At 39.1% G+C, this 23765-nt stretch overlaps 1 protein-coding gene across 2 annotated transcripts; it reads right to left on the minus strand.

Annotated features, from left to right (window-relative positions):
- Window positions 1-821: 821 nt before the first annotated feature.
- THAP9 (THAP domain containing 9) lies at window positions 822-23764 on the minus strand. 2 transcript variants are annotated; one of them, XM_043572354.1, is made up of 5 exons: window positions 23560-23764; window positions 17470-17665; window positions 15511-15814; window positions 13939-14089; window positions 822-4456 (listed from the first exon to the last, which is right to left on the minus strand). In XM_043572354.1, exons 1-5 carry the CDS (start codon window positions 23637-23639, stop codon window positions 2479-2481), a joined length of 2709 nt encoding a protein of 902 aa, XP_043428289.1. In that variant the 5' UTR covers window positions 23640-23764; the 3' UTR covers window positions 822-2478. The 2 variants fall into 2 exon arrangements, with proteins under 2 accessions (XP_043428289.1, XP_043428290.1); XM_043572355.1 differs by lacking the exon at window positions 17470-17665 and having other exon boundaries at window positions 23560-23730.
- Between the last annotated feature and the right edge of the window lies 1 nt (window position 23765).

A 23765-nucleotide genomic window follows, 5' to 3' on the forward strand; every position in this document is an offset into this window, starting at 1 on the left:
ATTGCCTAATCTAAGTCTCAAAGATTTGCTCTCTTTTCTTCTAAGAGTTTTATATTTTTACCTATTACATTTAGGTCTTTGACCCATTTAGAGTTAATACTTTTGCATGTGGATATCCAGTTGTTCCTGCTCTATGTGTTGAAACGTAGGAAGGATAAATTTCTAAAGAGAATGTTTTTCTCTGACGAAAAAAGGACAAAGGTGCTAAGTGGAAATTATAAAGTATATTACCCTCATCAAATATGAATAATTTATTTTAAAAATTCGCCACAAAGCATATCATGGTAAGTAAACTTGATATCAGACTTGAAATACTTTCACTAAGGGGCGCCTGGGTGGCTCAGTCAGTTAAGCGTCCGACTTCGGCTCAGGTCACGATCTCGAGGTCCGTGAGTTCGAGCCCCGCGTCGGGCTCTGGGCTGATGGCTCAGAGCCTGGAGCCTGTTTCAGATTCTGTGTCTCCCTCTCTCTGACCCTCCCCCATTCATGCTCTGTCTCTCTCTGTCTCAAAAATAAATAAAACGTTAAAAAAAAATTAAAAAAAAAAAAAAGAAATACTTTCACTAAGGCAAGAGCAATTAACTGTTAAAGGCAGTGAAGGAGGGGTGCCTGGGTGGTTCAGTCAGTTAAGGGTCGGACTTCAGCTCAGGTCACGATCTTACAGTTCATGGGTTCAGGCCCTGCGTCGGGCTCTGTGCTGACAGCTCAGAGCCTGGAGCCTACTTTGGATTCTGTGTCTCCCTCCCTCTCTCTGCCCCTCCCTGCTCACAGTCTGTCTCTCAAAAATGAATAAAAACGTTAAAAAAATTTTAAAAAGGCAGTAAAGGAAATATTCCTGTTGTCAATATTTGTCCAATTTATCCAGCACTCAAATAGTGCAAAACACTAATTAAACTACAGAATATACTAGTACATTAGTAAAATGCAACAGCAAAGAACATGAGACACCTACAGATATAAACCTAGTTTTAAGTAAAGATCTGGACAAAACTTGGATTTATATAAGCAATAAGTTAAAGGTGGTGATTTACAAGCAGGATTCTTTTAAATAAGATTCATCCTGGTGTATCTAAAATTCTATTGCAAATACAACCCACACTATTGAGACTTCTCAGCGATAGCTCTTACATAAAATTTAGTACAACTCTGGTTACATCTCCAAACTTAAACCTTTGTTTGAGGTAGAACAAAACAAATATATCAAAATATATAATTTAAGGAGAATTTCAGTTAATAAAACTCAAGTTTTGTCTAGTCATTAATCTTTTGCAATTTTAAGTTTTCATATTAATTATACTTCATGACTATTCACATACAAAGAGTAGATGTTTTACACAAATAGGGGAATCATGCGCTTGTTTCTTCTTTTATCCATTTAAAACACTCCTCATATGTGAAAGTACAACATATACCTATGTTTTTCTACTCATCTTTTGAAGTCTGGGTGTGACAGAATGGAGAAAATTGTCCTTAGGTATGTTTCCATCTTCAGATCATTTAAGCTTCTCCTAAATTTCTGAAAAAACTAATCATATAATTAAGACAAATATTTTCATAACCACTGTCTCAACTGCCCATCTTTTTCTAATTTATTAATTGGATGGTGTGAAGTCCCTTTATTCATTCAATACTGAAAATATATTTCAGCCTCCCTGCAAAACACAAGGACACTTCAGAAGAGCTTGAAATAAGGCTTCTCCTCATTCTCTGATGAGCATTAGGCTCTTCCAGTGGAGTCAAGTAAGTATCCACTCTATTATTCAAAAGTAGTATTTTGAAGTCCAAGGGCAATGGATTGTGAAAATGACATCCCCTATTTACTTCTCAGACTACATTCCCCAACTTCGCTGCAGCACACGGAACCATCTCATGGCACATGTGCTTACCTTCTGCCCGATAAAGCCTAAGTATTTCCATTTTAGGGTACCCTGGCAAAGGGATTTTGTGGTATTTGATATTTTAACTCAGCCTAATTTTCAAACCACATCTAGATTTTCACATGTAAGTAAAAATTACATCCAAGGTTTTATACTCCTTTTTCTTTCTTTTTTTTTTTTTTTTCCTGTCAACATTCTTAAGAGCTGTAAACCAAAGCTCTTTTAGGGAATGTAATCTATTTATAAAAGAAGTCAATGTTTTAATGACTCTTAGTTGTTGTTATTCTCTCTTGTTTTAAAGTAGACTGAACAAGTTAAAAAGTATGTCCAGTCTCACTACTCAGTCTTATAGTAGTATATTCAAAGGCAGCATCTGTTGGCTGGTCTGTTCCTACTGACTTAACTGCGTTCTACATTCCGAGTAACTGAAATGTTGCAAACCATACCAAGTACAAGCAGATTTTATAATACGCATAATTAGAAATCCTAGTATTACAAACTTGTCAACTGTGCAGAATGGTCAATTTATAAAATATGGTAGGTTGAACTTTAAATGTTGACCAATAATTTTTCATGAAAATTTTAATATATTTTAGGTCCCTCATTTGAATGGATATCCATCATTACTTAACAAATGCCTGCATTTATTGGTATTAGCAAAACTTGAACATCTGTAATCCTGTAATGATGACCAGTGTATTCTTGGCAAAGTTTTCATTTCAGTTCTTTCTGAATGGTGTTTTAAAGGGTACTGAGCTGCATCTTTACCTCTGATCTTTAAGAAACAGATTATTATATCCTTTAGTAACTTTACAAAGTGATTGATGGCACACACTTCTCCGTCAAAGAGATGCTCATCTAAATCTACAAAAAGATAAATATGCCCAGAAAGCTCACATAATATTTTCTGCTGAAGATACAATTCTCTCTGTTTAGGAAGTAGTTCATAGACTGTCATTCTTGAATGGGTTCTTACAACTCGCTCACAAATATTTATGACTTGACAAAGACTTTGTGAAGGGAAATGTAAACCATTCTTCTTTTTAACACACAACAGTGACCCAATTTTAGCAACCTTGAGATCTGATGCATACAGTGCACTGATGCACTCCTCACAAGTTAAAAGAGCTGATAACTTATTTGCAACATAACTGGCACAACAGATGAGTTTTTGCCTGTGATCTGACAGATCTAGTAACGCCTCACTTAGCGAACAATTAGACCAGTCTCGGCAAATATCCTCTTTGTGAAAAAGAGTCTTTATGCCGCTGACGCCATACTGACGCTGAACGGTCCAAAGGGCCAAGTCTGTCCTTCGAGCAATTGAAATGTCAAGGATGCTTACTTCACTTAGAAAGGCTTCGTCTTGTGATCTGTATCTGGTCTCCAAATTATGGTAAGCTTTCTGGAATGCCATACAGGTAGGGTTAGAACCGGTTACTAATACCTGTCTAAGCATCTTGAGAAATAATTCCAGATGATCTTGACTGAATTTATAAGTCAGAAGATATGGAAAAGGCATGACCTTTGGGAAAACGTAATTCTGATAGAGCCATTTTAGGCTCTCAGCATTAAGCAAAAATCCCAGGAATCCTAGTTTTCGCTTACCTTTAATTATTTGATTATTGCTAGCGTCAGATAATGTAACAAAGATTGTCTTGGCTTCAATTAACACGCGATTAATTTTACTATAAGTTTCAGGCAGTAGAGGTCCTTTAAGTCCCTTTCCATAACAGTTCCTACTATTAAAAATGTCAAACAGGTTGTTAATTAAGCGTAAAAAATGGACGGTACCAATACAGTTTTGAAAAGGAGGCAGGCCTAACGATAGCAAGCACTCCAACGCGCTGGCCACACTCTCACTGAACAGTTGGGCAGCACAGTTCGTCTTCAGCACGTGGTTTTTCAAATTTGCAAGTTTTCTTGGGAGTCTTTCTATGTTTGCTAATTCCTGGTCCCCCAGGGCTACTAAGTCTACAAGGTGCTGCCAATGTGCCGTGCCATTAATAAACTGAATGCTTTGAAAATTCTGAAATGCATTTCTTATTAATCTGAGCAAGTGGCAAGAATCAAAGAAGTATGCAATCTGTTGACTAGAAGATGAGGGATGCTGAAATGTACACTTCATGTTGTCTCCGTCAATATGTATTCCCAACGCTTTTGCCATCTGAACGCTGTGAGCTGTAGCATCAGAGGTGACGGCCAAAACTGTGATCCCTATGTCACTTAGTTTGCCAATGGTAAGACGAAGCAGCTGAGCCTGCAAATATCCAGATGCCCTGTTAACAAAAAAATAACCAAGAGGCGTTCTCCAGTGACCAGAAATACCCACGGCCATTAACAAAATAGTTTCGGATGCAAGGGGCGTTTCATCAGCATCAAGTATGCCGAGGCCAAAGTCCATAAATCCTTGCAAATGGTGACTGCTGGGGTCCCACTGAAGTTGTTGCTTGAGAGATACGCCTTTTATTATCAGTGAACAATACTGGTAGAGCTGGTCTCCATTCTCTACTCTTCGCTGAAGAAAAGAAAAAATGTTGCTGTTGAAGCCTGGACTGGGTTTGCATTTGGATAACCATCTGGGAAATATAAAAAAAAAAAAAAATATATATATATATATATATATATATAAAACTAAATGAAGAAATTAAAAAAAAAAAGGAAAAAATACATTAACTGCTGCTAAGTTGCTTCAGATCCCTATAGAAACACAGCCAAATATAAGTAGCCAAATTCTATGGACATTTTCAAGCATCTATTCAAATAGTTACCATAAAATACTAAGATAACAGAGAAGCTTAGACACAGAGTAAGTATTTCAATACACCATTGCTCATCTACTTCTTTAAGATATATACAAAACAATTACCCGGTTTGTTATAACTGTCGTGTTTAGATCATAAACCAGTCTTACCTGTAAATTCAATGAAATGAGAAAACGGTTGAAGGGGAAGGAAACTTTGAGAACATCTAGCACATCTACCTCATTTTAGAGACTGGGAAACGGGGACAGAGGCAGAACTGAAGCCGCACAGCCCTTGCTGTGCTGCTAGCTGCATACAAGTGTGAAGCCCAACTTTCCCAGTGTCCTGACAGTGCTTTTCTCACCGCTCCTTGTGACGTCAAATTGTGCCCTCAAGGAACAATGAAGGCATCTGCATCTGTCTGCCCTGCACAAAGTACATACACTACTACCTTAGGAGTTCTTTTGCAGTGTCCCTGACCTTTCCATACTGGTTATGCTTTCCAATTACTTGTTAGTGGCTGTCTTCAGAATCCTTTTCACTCAGTTCTAATTTACCTCTAATTTGCTGTAGGGTCAGGAGAGACAATAGCCAAGTCTAAGAACTATCTGAAATAAGACAAATTGGATTCTCTAGTAGAGACTGATGTGTTCATCTTAGCTAAAGTTTACTTCTGTAACTCAAATGACTTTTTGGGATGTTATATTTCTGACTTGGGGGCTATATTCCGGACTTCCTGGACAGCAGGCCTCTGATTGAGATTTTAATGTACCTTGCCCTAAGTATTTCAGGACAGGGCTTTCCACATACTTTGCCGCAAACTAAAAGTTCCATAAATGAAATTTACCCTCATTACGTGCCATGCACACATATATGTAACATATGTGTGTGTATAATGCCAATTATGACCCACTGAATTGATTTCAAGATGCACTAATGGGTTTGAAAAACACACAGCATGCAAAAGACATCAATTTTAAGCTGCTTATAACCTATTTAAGAGACAAATGTATTAATCAGTTGTTTATATTTTTAAAAATAGGATGAAACAGTAAGATAATGAGAAAATAGGACAGTGGTTACCCACCAGGGTGCTACAGCCCAGTAGTATATTGAATGTCCTTTGCAAACGGGTCTCCAAATTTTAATTGTTTAATTTTTTTTCTTGCATTAGGATTGACTCTCAAATGAAGACCAAAGATGCTGTGCTGCACATGGAGTCAGTATATTATGAAACTACTTAACGCCTCTATGTAAAAGTTTTTATTTAAAAAAAAAATTTTTTTTAATGTTTTTATTTATTTTTGAGAGAGAGACAGAGCATGAGCGGGGAAGGGGCAGAGAGAGAGGGAGACACAGAATCTGAAGCAGGCTCCAGGCTCCGAGCTGTCAGCACAGAGCCTGACGCGGGGCTCGAACCCACAGACTGTGAGATCGTGACCTGAGCTGAAGTCGGACGCTTAACCAACTGAGCCACCCAGGTGCCCTGTAAAAGTTTTTATTTTATTTATTTTTTTTTTTTTAATTTTTTTTTCAACGTTTATTTATTTTTGGGACAGAGAGAGACAGAGCATGAATGGGGGAGGGGCAGAGAGAGAGGGAGACACAGAATCGGAAACAGGCTCCAGGCTCTGAGCCATCAGCCCAGAGCCTGACGCGGGGCTCGAACTCACGGACCGCGAGATCGTGACCTGGCTGAAGTCGGACGCTTAACTGACTGCGCCACCCAGGCGCCCCTAAAAGTTTTTATTTTAAATAGGCTTTTTAAAAAAGCTTGTTCTTTGAGCTTGATTTTTAAATAGATATCTAAATGGTATTTTTTTAATGTCTTGTTTATTTATTTTGAGAGAGAGAGAGAGGGAAAGAGGGAGGGAGGGAGAGAATCCCAAGCAGCCTCTGCACCAGCAGCACGGAGCCGAAAGTGGGACTCAAACTCACAACTGTGAGATCATGACCTGAATCAAAATCAAGAGTTGATGTTTAACCAACTGAGCCAACCAGGAGCCCCAAGAGGATATTTTAAATTGAACAATAGCTTAGTTATAGAGTGATTATAAGGAGTCAGTTGGGTGGCTTAAAACTCTGCCTGAAAAAATACAAGGCTGAAGAGCCATCGTGCCGAGGAGTGTTTTTCTTTAAGACTATTAGCTCCACTGGCACTCTTTTTTCTTTTCCAAAATAAATAACATTAAAAAACAACAATAAAAAAAGACTCTTAGCTCTTCCCATGGTCTTGTTTACCTTTGAATCTCTCACATCATCTTACCTATAGAGGGAGCTAATTTATTAATCGCAAAGAAAACCTAAATAGAAAATTAGAGACAGAGAAAATCTACTAAGATCATGCCATATATATCACTGTTACGATAAGGAAGGCTGAGGATGTTATGACATTCTTACAAAAGATATGTAAAAACAAACTACCTTAAAGACCCAAAGAACTGGAATTATAAGAAGCACAGCTCTGGGAAGGTTCTAGACATAGAGAATTCAAAAGAGAACTGATAAAGATCCAACATCAACACAAAGAAAATCACAGAGGTGACTGATAGTGGCTAATAATTAGAAAAAGATATGACAAGTTGAAATTAGTGAAGCAGGTACCTGTCTCACTGAACAAGGGTTTTCAAAAATATGAGTCTAGGGGCACCTGGGTGGCGCAGTCGGTTAAGCGTCCGACTTCAGCCAGGTCACGATCTCACGGTCCGTGAGTTTGAGCCCCGCGTCAGGCTCTGGGCTGATGGCTCAGAGCCTGGAGCCTGTTTCCGATTCTGTGTCTCCCTCTCTCTCTGCCCCTCCCCCATTCATGCTCTGTCCCTCTCTGTCCCAAAACTAAATAAACGTTGAAAAAAAAAAATGAGTCTAGCTTGGTCTGTTATCATCTAATTGTTTACCATATAACTGTTTCTCCATCATCACAGGAGGAAAAACAACTATTCAAATTGTCTCTTTTCTCAAACTTTTTTTAAAGTTTTAAAATTTATTTTTGAGAGAGACAGCGTGAGCAGGAGAGGGACAGAGAGAGGGAGGGAAGGAGAATCCAGCACAGAGCCTGATGGCAGGGCTTGAACTCATGAAACCATGAGATCATGACCTGAGCTGAAACCAAGAGTCGGATGCTTAACCGACTGAGCCACCCAGGCACCCGTCTCCCCAAACTTATCTCTGCTTCCCCAATTCTCTGCTATTATCTTTATATCACTGAGAAAAACAGAAGGAATCCAATAAAAACTCATTTTCCTACCACTAAATCTGCTAACCTATTGAATCTGTGTCTCTGCCTCTTCCTGTTTAAATGAATGAATTGTCCCTACTCCTAATTAAGGCTAAACCTCTCTCCACAATGGTGTTAGATATTATCCCCCACAGTTATCCCTTCTCTTATGCACCACCAGTTCTCCTCTCTACCAGACCATTCTCTTAAGCATGCAAACATGCTGGAACAAGTGCCCTCTCAACAGGTGCCCTCCCTTTCATCTATGCTCCTTTCTACCCACAGACCCATTTCTCTGCTCCCTTCATAGCAAAACTCCTTGAAGGAGTGCTTAATCATTGTTTCTGCTTCTTAGGCTTCCAGTCTTCCTTGATCCCACTTCGGCCAGGCCTACCTCTCTACCACTCCACTGCAACTGCTTTTGTCAATGTTATCAATGACCTCCATCTTGCAAAATCCAATGGTCAATTTTGTCCTCCTCTTACTTGATCTCCCAGCAGCAGGGACAGAGTGGACTATCTCCTTGAGATACTTTCTACACTTGGCTTCCAGGCCATCACATCTCCTGGTTTTCCTCCTGCCTCACTGGCCACTCCTGACCAATAAATAAATTTACCAAATAAATACTAACTATAATGATTATAAATGTAATACATAAGCAGAGGTGTGTTAAAAAGATATATCTTTTTTAATAAAAAAATAAGTAGAAATGTAATCAAATGTGAATATGTTTGACTATTCAGAACTATCAAGATAAAATCTAGATACTTCCAATATATGAGAGTAATAGATAGACATTAACAGAAAATTTTGTGGATATATATTTTTTTAATGTCTGAGAGAATATATACCAAACTACTAATAGCAGTTATCTTGGGAATTAGGGGAATGGTCTGGAAAAGGTCTATAAACCTTTTTCATTTTCCAGTATTTACATACTTACATATTGTCTGAATGTTTTATAACAAGCATGTATTACTATCATATTAAACAAGGTATTTTAGTTTCAGACAAAGTACCCAAAGAAATAAACAATTTTTTGAGTACTAAAATTATACTAAATAGATAGCGTCATAGCAAAAATACAAAATGGACATAAAGAGAGAAAAGATCAGTGTGAGCTGGAATTGCCAGAGACTATTTAATCCAGAAGTTAATGGAGAACTACAGGAAATGAAGAAATGTCTCACACAAACCACAGGGCAAAATCCATAAGCAGTGCTTTAAAACCAGTAAAGAGAAAATTTGACTAACAAAAGGTAGAGAGGGGGATATATCTACACAGTATCTATAAAAACATCTCCTGCCTAGCAAAAAGTAGAAATTTATAAATAAGAATAATATCTGGCCTAAATAGTAAAATCAGATGATAGAAGAGAGTGAATAAGTCTATACACAACTATCCAAATGTTTCTGGTCACTACAATCAAAAACGGAAACAATATAAATGTCCAATAGTTGGAGAATGCCCCGGATAAATGGGGTACAACTACCTGATACTATGCAGCTATTAAAGATCATTAACTATGTAAAAGGAAAAAAAAAAAAAAAAAAAGCTAGCAAATCTAAGCACAGAAACAAGACTGGAAGCAAATTCCCTAAATGTTAATAATTGTTGACATATAAGGTAGATAAACAATTAATGAATTTTCCATTCTTTTCTCTCACTTCCAAATTTTTTATTAGTATTACTTTAATAGTATGTGGAGGAAAGTTAATCATTTTTAAAAAGAAGATGTAATATACAGCATTGTGACTATGGTTAATAATACTGTATCATGCATTTTAAAGTTGCTAAGAGGGGGACCTGGGTGGCTCAGTCGGTTAAGCGTCTGACTTCTGCTCAAGTCATAATTTCACCATTCCCAGAGATCAAGCCCCACATCAGGCTCTGTGCTGACAGCTCAGAGCCTGGAGCCTATTTCAGATTCTGTGTCTCCCTCTCTCTCTCTCTGTCCCTCCCCTGCTTGTGGTGTCTCTCTCTCTCTCTCTCTCTCTTTCTGTCTGTCTCTCTTTCTCTCTCTCAAAAATAAATAAACATTGGGGCGCCTGGGTGGCGCAGTCGGTTAAGCGTCCGACTTCAGCCAGGTCACGATCTCGCGGTCCCTGAGTTCGAGCCCCGCGTCGGGCTCTGGGCTGATGGCTCAGAGCCTGGAGCCTGTTTCTGATTCTGTGTCTCCCTCTCTCTCTGCTCCTCCCCCATTCATGCTCTGTCTCTCTCTGTCCCAAAAATAAATAAACGTTGAAAAAAAAATTTAAATAAATAAATAAAAGTAGGGGCGCCTGGGTGGCGCAGTCGGTTGAGCGTCCGACTTCAGCCAGGTCACGATCTCGCGGTCCGTGAGTTCGAGCCCCGCGTCGGGCTCTGGGCTGATGGCTCAGAGCCTGGAGCCTGTTTCTGATTCTGTGTCTCCCTCTCTCTCTGCCCCTCCCCCGTTCATGCTCTGTCTCTCTCTGTCCCAAAAATAAATAAACGTTGAAAAAAATAAAATAAAATAAAATAAATAAATAAATAAATAAAAGTATCCTGCTGAACTATTTAAAAAAAAAAAAAAAAGGGCGCCTGGGTGGCGCAGTCGGTTAAGCGTCCGACTTCAGCCAGGTCACAATCTCGTGGTCCGTGAGTTCGAGCCCCGCGTCAGGCTCTGGGCTGATGGCTCAGAGCCTGGGGCCTGTTTCCGATTCTGTGTCTCCCTCTCTCTCTGCCCCTCCCCCGTTCATGCTCTGTCTCTCTCTGTCCCAAAAATAAATAAACGTTGAAAAAAAAAAATTAAAAAAAAAAAAACATTAAAAAAAATTTTTTAAATAAAAAAAGAAAGTTGCTAAGAAAGTAGATCTTGAAAGTTCTCATTGTAAGAAAAAAGTAATTTTAACCGTGGAATGGATATTACCTAGACAGTGTGGTGATCTTTTTGTAATATATACAAATACTGGATACCTGTTATACACCCAAAACAAATAAAGTGTTATACATTAATTATATCTCCATTAGAAAATAAAACAGATGTTTTCCCCAAAATGTAAAACAACAATATCATAATTGAAGGGGTTCAGGACAGGATCCCCAGAATGTGCTGCTCTGGCATGTGGATTATTTGTTATTTGAGAGAGCGAGCCCACGAGCAGGGGGGCAGAGAGAGGGAGGGAGAGAATCCCAAGCAGGCTCTGTGTTGTCAGCATGGAGCCTAAGCCAAAGTGGGGCTTGATCCCACAAAGCGAACCCTGAGATCATGACCAGAGCTGAAATCAAGAGTCAGATGTTTAACCGACTGAGCCTCCCAGATAACCTGGCATGTGGATTATTTTGAGTTGAAGGCATTTGAGACCCTGCAGGCTCAAGAGAAACTTTTATCCCTTCCTAACCACACAGAATAATCTAAACTGGGGAGGCTTTCCCAGAATAAGAGTTATTAACAGAGATAGATTTTATCTAAGTGAACCAAATGTATGGTAGGGCAAACATCTAATTACCAAACATCTGCTTCACTTATTGCCCTGTGAAGTGCATGCCTTTCCTCTGAAATCCCAGACCCCTATCCCCATATCTCCTTAGTTCAGAATGACATATATACCTCTTTTGTCTGTCTTTGGAATTTCCATGTCTATGTGGATTCCCTGTATGTATAGCTATTAAATTTAATTTTCTCCTGTTAATCAGTTTCATGTCAGTTTGATTTAGTCCAGCCAGAAGGACGTTTGGGGGGCCAGGAATTCTTGTTCCCTTATATAATTAAGGTCCTACTGCCTACCAGCCCTCAATTTCCCCCTTCTTTAAAATGGGTGGGGTCAGCGGATGGTGGACTATGTGCTCTCTTAGAGTTTCTCCAGTTCAGAGCCCCTGAATCTGTTTTAAAGTTGAAGTAATAATTGTCTCCCTCTCTCTCTGCCCCTCCCCCGTTCATGCTCTGTCTCTCTCTGTCTCAAAAATAAATAAACGTTAAAAAAATTTAAAAAAAAAAATAAAAAATAAAAAAAGGGGCGCCTGGGTGGCTCAGTCGGTTAAGTGTCTGACTTCAGCCCAGGTCACGATCTCGCGGTCTGTGAGTTCGAGCCCCGCGTCGGGCTCTGTGCTGATGGCTCAGAGCCTGGAGCCTGCTTCTGATTCTGTCTCCCTCTCTCTCTGCCCCTCCCCCGTTCATGCTCTGTCTCTCTCTGTCTCAAAAATAAATAAACGTTAAAAAAAATTAAAAAATAAATAAATAAATAAATAAATAAAGTTGAAGTAATAAGAAACCAAGAGGTACCTTCCAGGAGAGAGCGATGATGCTACTCCTGGCTGGCCTCTGTCCCACCGGCACTGAATTAAATGGAGTACTGCTCTTCAGAAAGCGACTTAAGGTCCACTGCATTTCCTCCTTCCATCTACTCAAAATGCTAAATGACCATTCAGGCATTCTTTCTTTCTACAAATATTTATCAAGGGACCATTTAATGCTTCAGGTACAATGCAGAGTTGGGGGTTTGGTGGTAGTGTAACAAAAAACCAGATGCACCTTATACTTGGGCAGCTCATGGTCCAGTGGGGAAGACAGTGTTTTAAGAACTATGATTCAGGTCTGGGGTGCCTGGGTGGCTCAGTCGGTTAAGCATCCGACTTCGGCTCACATTGTTATCTCATGGTTCGTGGGTTTGAGCCTTGCATCAGATTCTCTGCTGTTAGCACAGAGCCCACTTCAGATCCTCTGTACCTCTCATGGCTTCTCAGCCTTTTGGCTAAGATCAAGTGCAGATCTTCTGTACCCCTCTCTCTCTCTCCCCCCTCCCTCAAAAAAAAAAATAAACATTAAAAGAAAAAAAGAACTATGATTCAGTTCTTATGTGTGTGAGAGGAGCACTTACAGCAAGCCAGGCTTCTGAAAGGAGTTCTAATTTGAGCCTGAAGACTGAGGAGTAATCACTAGGACCAATAAAGAGAGAGAATGGGCATTCCCATACAGGGAATAGTAAGTCCTGGTGGCAAAAAGAGGCCATTAAGGAGTACCTTACAATTGGAGCATGGAATGCTAAAGGGCAGGGAGGGAGGCCAGAGATGAGCCTCAGAGCTTAGCAGGGGCCGCACCACGGGAAGCTCAATAAACCACAGGAAGGAGTCAAGCCTCTGGTCTGTAGGTAATGGGGAGGCTTATGCATCAGGAAAGTGACTGTTATGGGCTGAATTGTGTCCCTCAAAAAAGATATATTGGAATCCTAATTCGCAGTACCTCAGAGTGTCCTCATTTGGAGATACAGTCTTTACAGAGGTAATCAAATTAAAACGAGGTCATTAGGGTGAATCCCAATCCTAAGACTGGTCCTCATAAAAAGAGGAAATTTGGGCACAGAAGCACACATACATAAGGGAAGATGATGTAAGGATACACAAGGAGAAAGACCACCAAGTTAAGGAGAGAGGCCTGGAACAGACCCCTCGCTCACAGCCCTCCAAAGGAACTAAACCTGCTAATACCTTGATTTTGGACTTCTAGCCTCCAGAAGTGTGAGACAATATATTTCTGTCATTTTTAAGCTCAATAAATAAATAAATAAAAATAAAAAGACATCTGTAAAACCAGTGATAAAAAACAGTAAAAATTGAGCATTACTTTTATAAGACATTACTGTAAAGTCACTGAGTTATTTGCTTCATACTAAGTGAATTATAAATATATCCGTGTATTTTGACCACAAATCCTACAAAATTATTTACCAAAATTTCCTCCCTGAACAACCCACACTGGGCATCAACTACAGTGCTTAACAAAAATGCAGATTTTTATGCTTAGCCTCAAACCAATGGTGTCAATCTAGAACTATTGTAGATTTTTCTAGGATAGTCAGATATTAAAACTACTGAAGTATATTAGAAATCCCAATATTTTCAGATTCAAATTTTATCACCGAGAATATCTCTGTCTGGAAGATGCAAAAAATTTGTCAGATTATAGACCTTCATTTTGTTGGTGAAAATCTGCTGTTGTGATAATATGCAAATACCACTAGAAGTTTTTAAAAAGAGCAAATGGACTAATAAATGAGAGTCTGAATACGAATAGCTTCAAAACATAAAATGCAATTAAATAATAAAATACTTGTTTATTTAGCATCTAAAAAGTAATTCACTTACGTCCTGAGGATGGAAGAATGAGGCAGCTTGAGAATCTTTCTTACATAATCATAGACTTTGCTACTGCACAAGTAGAGTGTACATGCAAACTGTTTCATTTCTGTGGAGTACTCAGCTGTTTCTCTCCAGTTATACAATTCCCACTTAAAATCTGTTAAAATAAATTTATTTATTCTTTGTGATGAAGAAGGTGTACAGTAACATTCTAAGGTACAGATCATAGCATTTGGATATAAAAAGCAGTGGCCATCAAAATACAAATACAAATACCATCACAGTTTAACTGAGTTTGTTTCAAAGGCTAATATCCAATCTTAGGACCTCTTGACCAATTTATCCTGCTCATCCTGGATCGTTTCACTCAAAAGAGGGAAGAAGAAAGTTTCAACTTGAATCACTATGTTTTATTATTCACTGGCAGCCTAAGTGGAGAATTTTAGAGAAACAGGGAAGAAGATAAAATAACTGGATAAAATTAAGTCTCTGGATTATGAGCACATTTATTTATTTTGCTTCCTGGTTACTATTTATCTGAGGGTACAAATGAGACACAAGAAATAATTCCGGCAATAGGATGCTATTCAAATTGAACAGATGACCTTGCCTACTTTGAGGGGAAAAAAAAATCCTCTGTTCCTGGTGGGGATCCCTGTTTATTACACCTCTGTTCCCCTCCTGGAAAAACACAAAATATTCTCTTCCTTTGGAGGTACCTGCTCTTTTCTAGAAACAAGACATACTTATTTTTTACCAGGATGTAAATCCAAAAATCTCTGCTGGCTTTCATCAAAGAGTAAGTTGGCTATACTTATTCTGACCCTCTTCAAATATGCTGGTTCACAAAGAAAAGAGTAGGTAGTCTTTCCAATGGACATGTATATCTTCCGTACGATATTTTAGAAAATAATATATGGAGACTCAAAGAATTTTCAAGCTCAAAGGGAACTGGAAAATTACCTGGTTCGACTCCACTGCAAAAACGCTTCGGTGATAAATTATGTAAGCACTTAAATTGTTTAAAAAGAATTTGCAGTAAAGCGAGTAAGTGCTTTATAAAAAATGAGAAGTACAGTATATGGTATAAGCCATATGATCTAACCTCTGGGTAGTTGGATTATGTGTTACTTTTATCATTATATATTTCTTTGCCTTTCCTATAATAAGTACATCACTTTTAAAACTGGAAATACATAAAAGGATTTTGGCAATTACTTTTCCTTCTTTTTGCTTACCCTAAGACCTCATGTCTCAGCTAAAAGCATGTTTTCATAGGCAACAGCGAAGTAAATACTTTAATGATATTTCAGGAAAAGGGAACATCACAGGGCAACAATGGGTGATTCAGTCAGTTAAGCATCTAACTCTTGGTATCATGGTCTCACGGTTCATGAGCTCAAGCCCAACATTGGGCTCTGTGCTGACACCACAGCACAGAGCCTGCTTTGGGATTCTGTGTCTCCTCTCTCTCTGCCTCTTCCCCACGCACATGTGTATATGCATGTGCGCACTCTCTCTCTCAAAAGAAACTTTAAAAAAAAAGAAAGAAGGAGAAAGAAAAGGGAAACATCATACCTGAAAACTGTGCTCGTAGCAGACACTCTGTTTCTTCAGAAAGTAGTTTCTCTTCGACAAGTGCATCAATTAGTCGTAAGCCCTTTCTCTTCTTGATCATCCTGTAGTTTTTCACAGAAACCAGTCTTTTTTTGGACACTTGTAGCATCTGTTGCACCTCAGCCAGTTTCTCTGCACCAATTGTCAGAGGTCTCTTTAAACTGTAGTTGTGGTCCTCAGTAGCAACTTCTTGAGAATTATCAGGAAGTGGCTGTTTTAGGATTTTCTGTTTTGCTTTACCTTTAAGGTGTACACCTTGAAGAACCTACAACAGAAATATAAAATTAAGGTTATTTTTGAAATGATCACACAGAAGGCCGTCTATAAAAATACCACTAAATCAAAGGACTCACCTTTAATGTGGAGAGTTGTTTTAAAAAAAGGTCATAATCTCTAATTTCTTCAAATGTATTTATAGGAAAATGTGAACAGGGTTTAAGGTTTTTTGGGGTTTTTTTTCATCCATATAGAAATAGTAACCTGGGGGCGCCTGGGTGGAGCAGTCGGTTAAGCGTCCGACTTCAGCCAGGTCACGATCTCGCGGTCTGTGAGTTCGAGCCCCACGTCGGGCTCTGGGCTGATGGCTCAGAGCCTGGAGCCTGTTTCCGATTCTGTGTCTCCCTCTCTCTCTGCCCCTCCCCCGTTCATGCTCTGTCTCTCTCTGTCCCAAAAATAAATAAACGTTGAAAAAAAAAATTAAAAAAAAAAGAAAAGGAATAGTAACCTGATGTCAAAAGTTAATGTGACGTTGAAAGTTTCTGAAATGGTTTAAGTAACAACAGAAAGGTGGTAATTTGGGAAGGCTTCGTGGAAATGAGTTTTGAGCAGTGTTTTAAGACAGCAATGACATGATTTAATGGAGGGGACAGGAAAATTATTTGTGCAAAAAGGAAGGCATAGTGGACAGAGCATGGGCTTTGGAATTGAGACTAATCTGGGTTTAATCATGGCTCCCTCATTTATTAGCTGTCACTAAACCTCTACAATCCCTCATCTCCTCATTTGTATAACTGTAATGATACAGAGTTGTTTTAAGGATACAATAGAATAATTTATGTAAATCTCCTAGCACAATGCCTAGACCACTGTAGGTCTCAATAAATAGTAACTATTATTGATTTTACAAAAGCATGAAAGTTAGTCAATTTATCACATATACAGAAGTTAGTACATGTGGTTTGAAAAGAGAATTTGGAGCAGTTAGAAATGCACAATTAAAAGGAAGCTCTTAGAGCTTAGGAGTTTGGATTTGACACCAATGACATTCTTCTGAATACAGGAATGAGAGAAAACAATATCGAAAGGAAATTCCAATGGATAAGAGGAGGCAAGGATAGCGTCAGCAGAGAACAGCTAGAGGACTACTGCAGACTGTGCAGCGAGGAGTGCGTACAGCAATGTGGCCAAGGGGTAAAAGGATAACATAAAAAAAGAAACCTAAGAACGTAACACTAATCCTGGTGACTGATTCATAGAAAGCCCTCTATTTTCCATAGATACCTCTCTATATCAATGCTAACAATTAGGTATATTTTTGGCCGAGATCAAACATTACTGGGAGGAGCCCGAAAAAGGCATAATTTCTAAGTATTATGGAAACTGTGTCAAACAAAAGCCTGAATTCTAAGGCATCTACTAGTTACTTTTTGTGATCAATTTAGTAATCTTTATGTGGGTCTAGAAAATGATTTGCATCGATATACCTTAAAAACTTCAAAGCAGAATTACTAATATTACATATAGACTAAAAACAAAAAACAAAAAACCTAGTTTTCTACACATTTAAAATCTATTAATGGATTTATTTTAAGATTTAGGATTTTTTTTTTAAATCTTTGTAAATTCTAGGTATAATGTGAGGTATCTTGGTTTTTAAAGGCTCTGTAGAATTTAGTTTTATTTACACCTAGATTTAAGTACCTTGTATAGAGAAACAGAAGGCACAGCTCCTTTTTTCAGCTTTCTTCTTATGCCATATGACTCAAAGTCACTTTCTTGAAAATGTTTGGAACATAGTATAGCACCTGGTCCTGGGATCCAAATCTTTTTGCTTCTGGGGTCCACACGATTAACAGCCCTGATCCATTTTGAGCGCTGTATGGTATCAGTTGGAAATCTACAGCAATCATATTAAAGTTCCATTAACATGAAAATATGGTAATACTACAGTATTTATTACATAAACCCATTTATTATTTAACTGCTTCATATAAACATCAAGTCCAATTAAACTTACTTAATCTGATTTCCAAGTTCTTTGATTTTTTGAATCCAAGAGTTCAGTATCTGAGCTCATTTGCTTTAATTTCTGAGGGTAATTCTCATATTAAATATCCTACATTTTGTCTTCACTGACTACATTAACGGAATCTGCTCAAATTTAGTATGTGTGTTTTTAAACTATGTCCCCAAATTCTTTACTTCTATTCCTTTCAAGGGGTGGAGCCTAACTTCCTTCCCCTTGAGTGTGGGCTAGGGTTAGTGATTTGCTTCTAAGAAATACAAAAAAAAAAAAAAAAAAAAAAGAAGAGACAACGGGCAATAAGACTAAGTAATAAAAGGTACTTGCTCCCTCTATTCAATGGTTTTTCTCTGGGAAAATTTCTCTGCCATGTGAGAAGCAGTCCTGCAGAAATATGTCCACTGGGCAAGAAACAGGCTTCCCCGCTAAAGGCCACATGAGTCTTTCTGAAACTGCACCCTTCAGCCTCATCAAGTGTTCAGAGCATTCTAGTGTTGGCTAACATTTTACTACTACCTTAAGAGACAGCCTGTAACACCCAGTTAATTCACTCCCGGATTCCTACCCTCAGAAATTTGTGAGATCATGTTTCTACTGCATTTTGAAGAAATTTGTTACTCAGCAGTAGAAAACAAGTAAGTACATTTCCCATACTCAATTTCCCTCTTTTGTTTTGAAAGGCACCACTTTTTCCTAGCCTTGAATACAAAAATTACCTCGTGTTTCTCTCTTTTTAATCCTAGCCAAATTACTATGTTTAGAAATTTGTTGGGGGGGGGGAATCACAAAACTACTCTTTCTGCACCCTCTCCCTTGATTTACCTTGGAGACAGATCTACAGGCAGCTGTGTGAATTTTGTATATTTTAACTCGGGTTTTAAAGCATATGGTTGTTAGGAATTGAAACTAGTGAAAATTTTAATGTCCTCAGCTCATTGTTGGGGAAATATAGCAGAATGGTAAAACATACTTCTGAGATATTCTCTCAATCACCTTGAGAAAGAATACTGAATTGGAAAATCTGTACTTAACCTTCAATTACCTTTAACAGACACGTCTCAATCTCTCAGCTGCCTCACAGGGTTGTAGTTAAGAGTGCACAAGGTGACAAATGCATTCAAAAGCACTTTGTAAATGGTAAAGTGCTACCCAGAGTTTGTTCTTTCCTAGGAACAACAATTCCACTTTCAAGACTTTCATTTTATTGTTCCAGGAAGATGATGCCACTTTTCAAGAGGAAATTGTTTTTCTAATAAAGGTGAGGCAAATCTATGTCTTTTTACTGAATTCTTTTCTTAACTAATGGCACGTTTGTGAGGCAGCTTTTCCACAGATGGGGTGTAGTCTCTAACCATGCAAAGGACAGTAAAAAGTTGGCCAGTCCACCAAGTTACATTACTAGCCTGATCCTCTGATGCGGTTTCCCAACTGGCATGCCTGCTCACTACAGCCATCAATCCCCTTATCTCATGGAATGGCCTGGGCCACTTGGAGCCCTTGAAGTAGGTATTACAGGCCAGTCCCAAACAGCTTTGTTGGTTTGCCCCAAAGTATTAAATATTTCCTATGCATAACACACCATGAAAGGCTTGAAAAATATTGTAGTCTAACAAGCATGACTAATTTGAATTCTGGACAAAATTAAATTGGTAATAATAATTGATACTACTTTTAAAGCATTTATCTTGTGCTATTTTTACGTGTGTGGGTGTGCATATGTTTTAAAGTTTAAGTAATCTCTACACCCAACATGGGGCTCCAACTCATGACTCTGAGATCAAGAGCCACATGCTTTTCCTACTGAGCCAGCCAGGCGCCCCAGTGCTTATGTGTGTTTTTAAAACTGTTTTAGTCTTGGGGCGCCTGGGTGGTGCAGTCGTTTAAGCGTCCGACTTCAGCCAGGTCACGATCTCGAGGTCCGTGAGTTCGAGCCCCGTGAGTTCGAGCCCCGCGTCCGGCTCTGGGCTGATGGCTCAGAGCCTGGAGTCTGTTTCCGATTCTGTGTCTCCCTCTCTCTCTGCCCCTCCCCCATTCATGCTCTGTCTCTCTCTGTCCCAAAAATAAATAAACGTTGAAAAAAAAAATTAAAAAACAAAACAAAACTGTTTTAGTCTTTAAAAAATTCTGCACGGGGGCGCCTGGGTGGCGCAATCGGTTAAGCATCCGACTTCAGCCAGGTCACGATCTCGCAGTCTGTGAGTTCGAGCCCCGCGTCGGGCTCTGGGCTGATGGCTCAGAGGCTGGAGCCTGTTTCCGATTCTGTGTCTCCCTCTCTCTCTCTGCCCCTCCCCCATTCATGCTCTGTCTCTCTCTGTCCCAAAAATAAATAAAAAACGTTGAAAAAAATTAAAAAAAAAAAATTCTGCACGAACAGGTTACCTTTTACTGAAGATGAAACCAAGACCAGAACTAAGTATAGCCACCAGTAAATAGTAGTTGAAATTGGAATTCATGTTCCCCTATTCTAAAATCACCTGTGGCAAAAGAAAAATCCCAAACCAATCATGATTTCATATACACAATAATGAATTGGTTTACACTAATGCAGAATCTGTTTTCTCTCCTGTTAACTATGCCTTTTTTACACTATTGGCAGAAATTACCTTGGGCTCTCTGCATATCATATTTTCTAAAAAAGTGGCCAGGAAAATCCTTTCTATAGTGGTCATCTCTGGGGAGACAGAGAAAGGATTGAGGGGTAAAGCTTTATACCTGGTAACTTAATTCTCTTCTAACAGAAAAGAAAAAAAAATGAAACAAGGCAAAATGTTAACATCTGCTTAATTCTAGTGATGGGTATATCAGTGTTTGTTATGTATTATTCTTTGCCTGCTAATGTGTTTGAAATGTTTCATAGCTAAAAGTATAAGAATAGAATTCATTACAATTCAGGCAAAAACTCTTCCAAGTTATCATACATATATTTGATTATGAAATAAGTTGTTTAATTTCTTTACACCAATAAAAGGAGAATGAATCAAACTGTCACTTCTTTAAACTTGCCAGTCCCATCTCATATTTAACCATTTATGTGTTTGACCAAGTATCCGTATTCTCATAACAACAGTTTCCACACCTTTAATCATTTTGATTCATGCTTTTCAGCCAAAGCCCCTCGCCTGTGTCCTTGCAACATCTTTCACAATTCTGGTAATGGTGGTGAGGATGTTGGGGAAGGCTTCAGAAGACAGAATATTGGAGCTAGAGCTGATGTATCAACAGGAGTTTGCCATGCAGACAGTGGCCACTCCGAGCAAATGCATAAACACAGATATAAAATAACTACTAGGATCTTACTGGTTGATAAAGCATTGAAAAATAAGTTAATTTGTAGACTGGAGAGGGTTAAAGAAGAGGACAGAGGTAGCTTGAACTGGTTATGGATGGGCTGGAGGGGTGGCTAAAGGCCAGATCACAAAAGATCGTGTGTGCTAGGAAGTTTGGGATCCATCCTTTAGGTCAGTGGCTACCAGAGGAGTGTGCACTCATCTACTGAGATTTGAAGAAAACATTAGAATTTATTTTTATAACGTTTTGCCCCATCGCTTAATTTTTGTGTTTCATAATACATATTAGTTCATCACTTCGTGTATGTAATTTATAAATCAGTACACATTTATCAGGGCATGTACTCAAATTTCTTTGTGGAGAGGGCTCCATGTTCAAGACGTCTGAAGATGACGCCTTTGGGCGATGGCAAGTTGACAAATTCTTTCCAATCTATATTACCTTTTTGCTGAACCCTTACTTCTGATCAATATAACTTTGTTGCTACGATTAACACCATAGTATTCTAACTCCTTTTCCTGTCTCTACCTTCTTCTGCATTCCTTACAACTTCCTAGGCATAGGAAGATAAAGATTATTCCCTCCCATTCATACATAAGGGCATGTGTTTAATTTAACACACATAAAAAATAACAGAAATACAGAGGAAATTAAATTCAGGTTGGAAGACAGGTATTGGAGAAAAGTCTTCACAGAGGAGTTTGGATTCTGCCTTTAGGCATTTGAAAAGCCCCAGGATTAAAATCCTTTTTTAAGGGAACTAGTATAAAATTTGCATTTTTAGAAAAATCATTTCCAGAAATCAGGAAAATGGAATGAATGGGAAGAAATCAGCCTGGACGAATCATAGTATACTACTGTAATAACTGCATCACTTTCTCTTCTTAAAATTAAGTAGGTCTTACTTTGGTCCTCAATATATAAAACAAATAAAAGCAATAAATGAATTCTTCCTCGCTTGAAGAATCTTAAGAAGGCACAGGAAAAGCAGGGCAGCAAAAAATTTTAAAAAAAAATTAGAGGAAAAGGAGAGAACTCTGGACAGAGTGTGTCAATAAAGCCAATGAAGATGAGAGTTTCACGGAGCAGTCGATATAATTAAAAGTTAAAAAAAAAAAGAAGGTTAAGAGAAGGACTTAGAAGTGCTCACTTAGATTTGGCAACATTACTGGTGACCCTTTGTCAGTGCATTAGAGCAGTAGTGATCTGGCTACCATAGGTTGAAAAGTCAATAGGACTTAGGAAAATAGGTGTATGTTCCTGTTTAAAGGAGCCTTGTTATAGAGGGAAAGCGTGATAGGGTAGTGCAGAGGTGCACATAGACTCAAGAGTTTGTGTGTCTCTGTTTAAAAATGGAAGTAATGTGAGCATGCTCATCGACTTTAGGCAACTAATCAGTAGAGGGAGCAATTTAAAACGAACAGGAACTAATTGATGTGGGAAAATCCCAGAGAAGAAAAGAAAGGTTACAAGATACAATTCTAACAGCTTAGGTGGAGGAACCAGCCCTATTTAAAAAACAACACAAAACAATGACTACAAAAGGCCTACCATACAGAGTTGAAACTCCTTAACCTGACATTTTTTTTTTAATATCTTCAAGATACTTTTTCCACTCCTCTGATATCTGCACTCTCCACCCCTTTACATCTTTCCATGTTATTCGTATTTAAGCGCTATCTTCCTCCCACCCCCACTCTACAACCTAAGTTCAAGGTCCAACTCAAATACCATCTGTCCCGTAAAACTACTTTTGATTTTCTCATAAAAGTCCTTTGTCAGTGGTTTAACTCTCTACATCTATTACCTTAACAGACTACCTCTTTTTGAAGTACGTTTCTTTTTGTCTTTGAGGATCTTGCTTTACCCACTCTTCTACTTCGCATTGTGCCTTGAACTTTGAATCAACTGTATGTCATGGATGGACTATAGACGTGGGTTCGAATTAGACTGGTCTGAAAACCCACCCTACTCTTGAGCCAATGTACCTTCCTTGCCATGACCAGATCCAGCCAGAACAGGACCGGCCTTGTGGAGCTCAGCCAATTCTACTAAATAACTTGCAGTAACAGGCAGTATTCGTGAAAATCCACCTGTACTCCTGTTCCTGGGTAAGCCACACAACTCTAATGGAATCGAACGCCTTCAACAGTTCTCCCAAACTGTCCACCCTTCCCATCTCCTCACGTCAAATAGTAAGACGACCGAAAAGAAGCATGACTCCTTTCGAAAAACCCTTGCTAAACGCCATTAGGCAAGCGGTAGGCAAGAGAAAGAATCAGCAATTTGGAGGTACACGCTAAGCCGGAAAGACAGGAAAAACACCAACTCTCAAAGGTCCCTCGTTCCTTTCCCCCACGCTACGCACGTCACGCCACGTCACGTCAACGGCGCAACGCAAGCCCGGCCCCGCCCCACCCTGGCCTACTGCCCGCCAGGCCGTGCTGGGAGTTAGACAGCCGGAGGCTGCTCTCACGCACTGGTGGAAGGAGAGGCCGCGCTCCCGGCTCAGCACGGTGTCCCGGGTGCTGCAGCCAACTGCCGAGCAACTTCGGGTCATCTTCTTGCTACGTGGGGCTCCACTTTGGGTGGTCCTACGACAGCATTAATCGTGATAAATTTAGCTCCGCCCGTGGATTCGGCGGCTACGACCTTTATTTGTCGGAAAAGGCGGGCTCTTAAGGTG

The sequence above is a fragment of the Prionailurus bengalensis genome, chromosome B1, assembly GCF_016509475.1.
Source record: "Prionailurus bengalensis isolate Pbe53 chromosome B1, Fcat_Pben_1.1_paternal_pri, whole genome shotgun sequence".
NCBI lineage: Eukaryota > Metazoa > Chordata > Mammalia > Carnivora > Felidae > Prionailurus > Prionailurus bengalensis.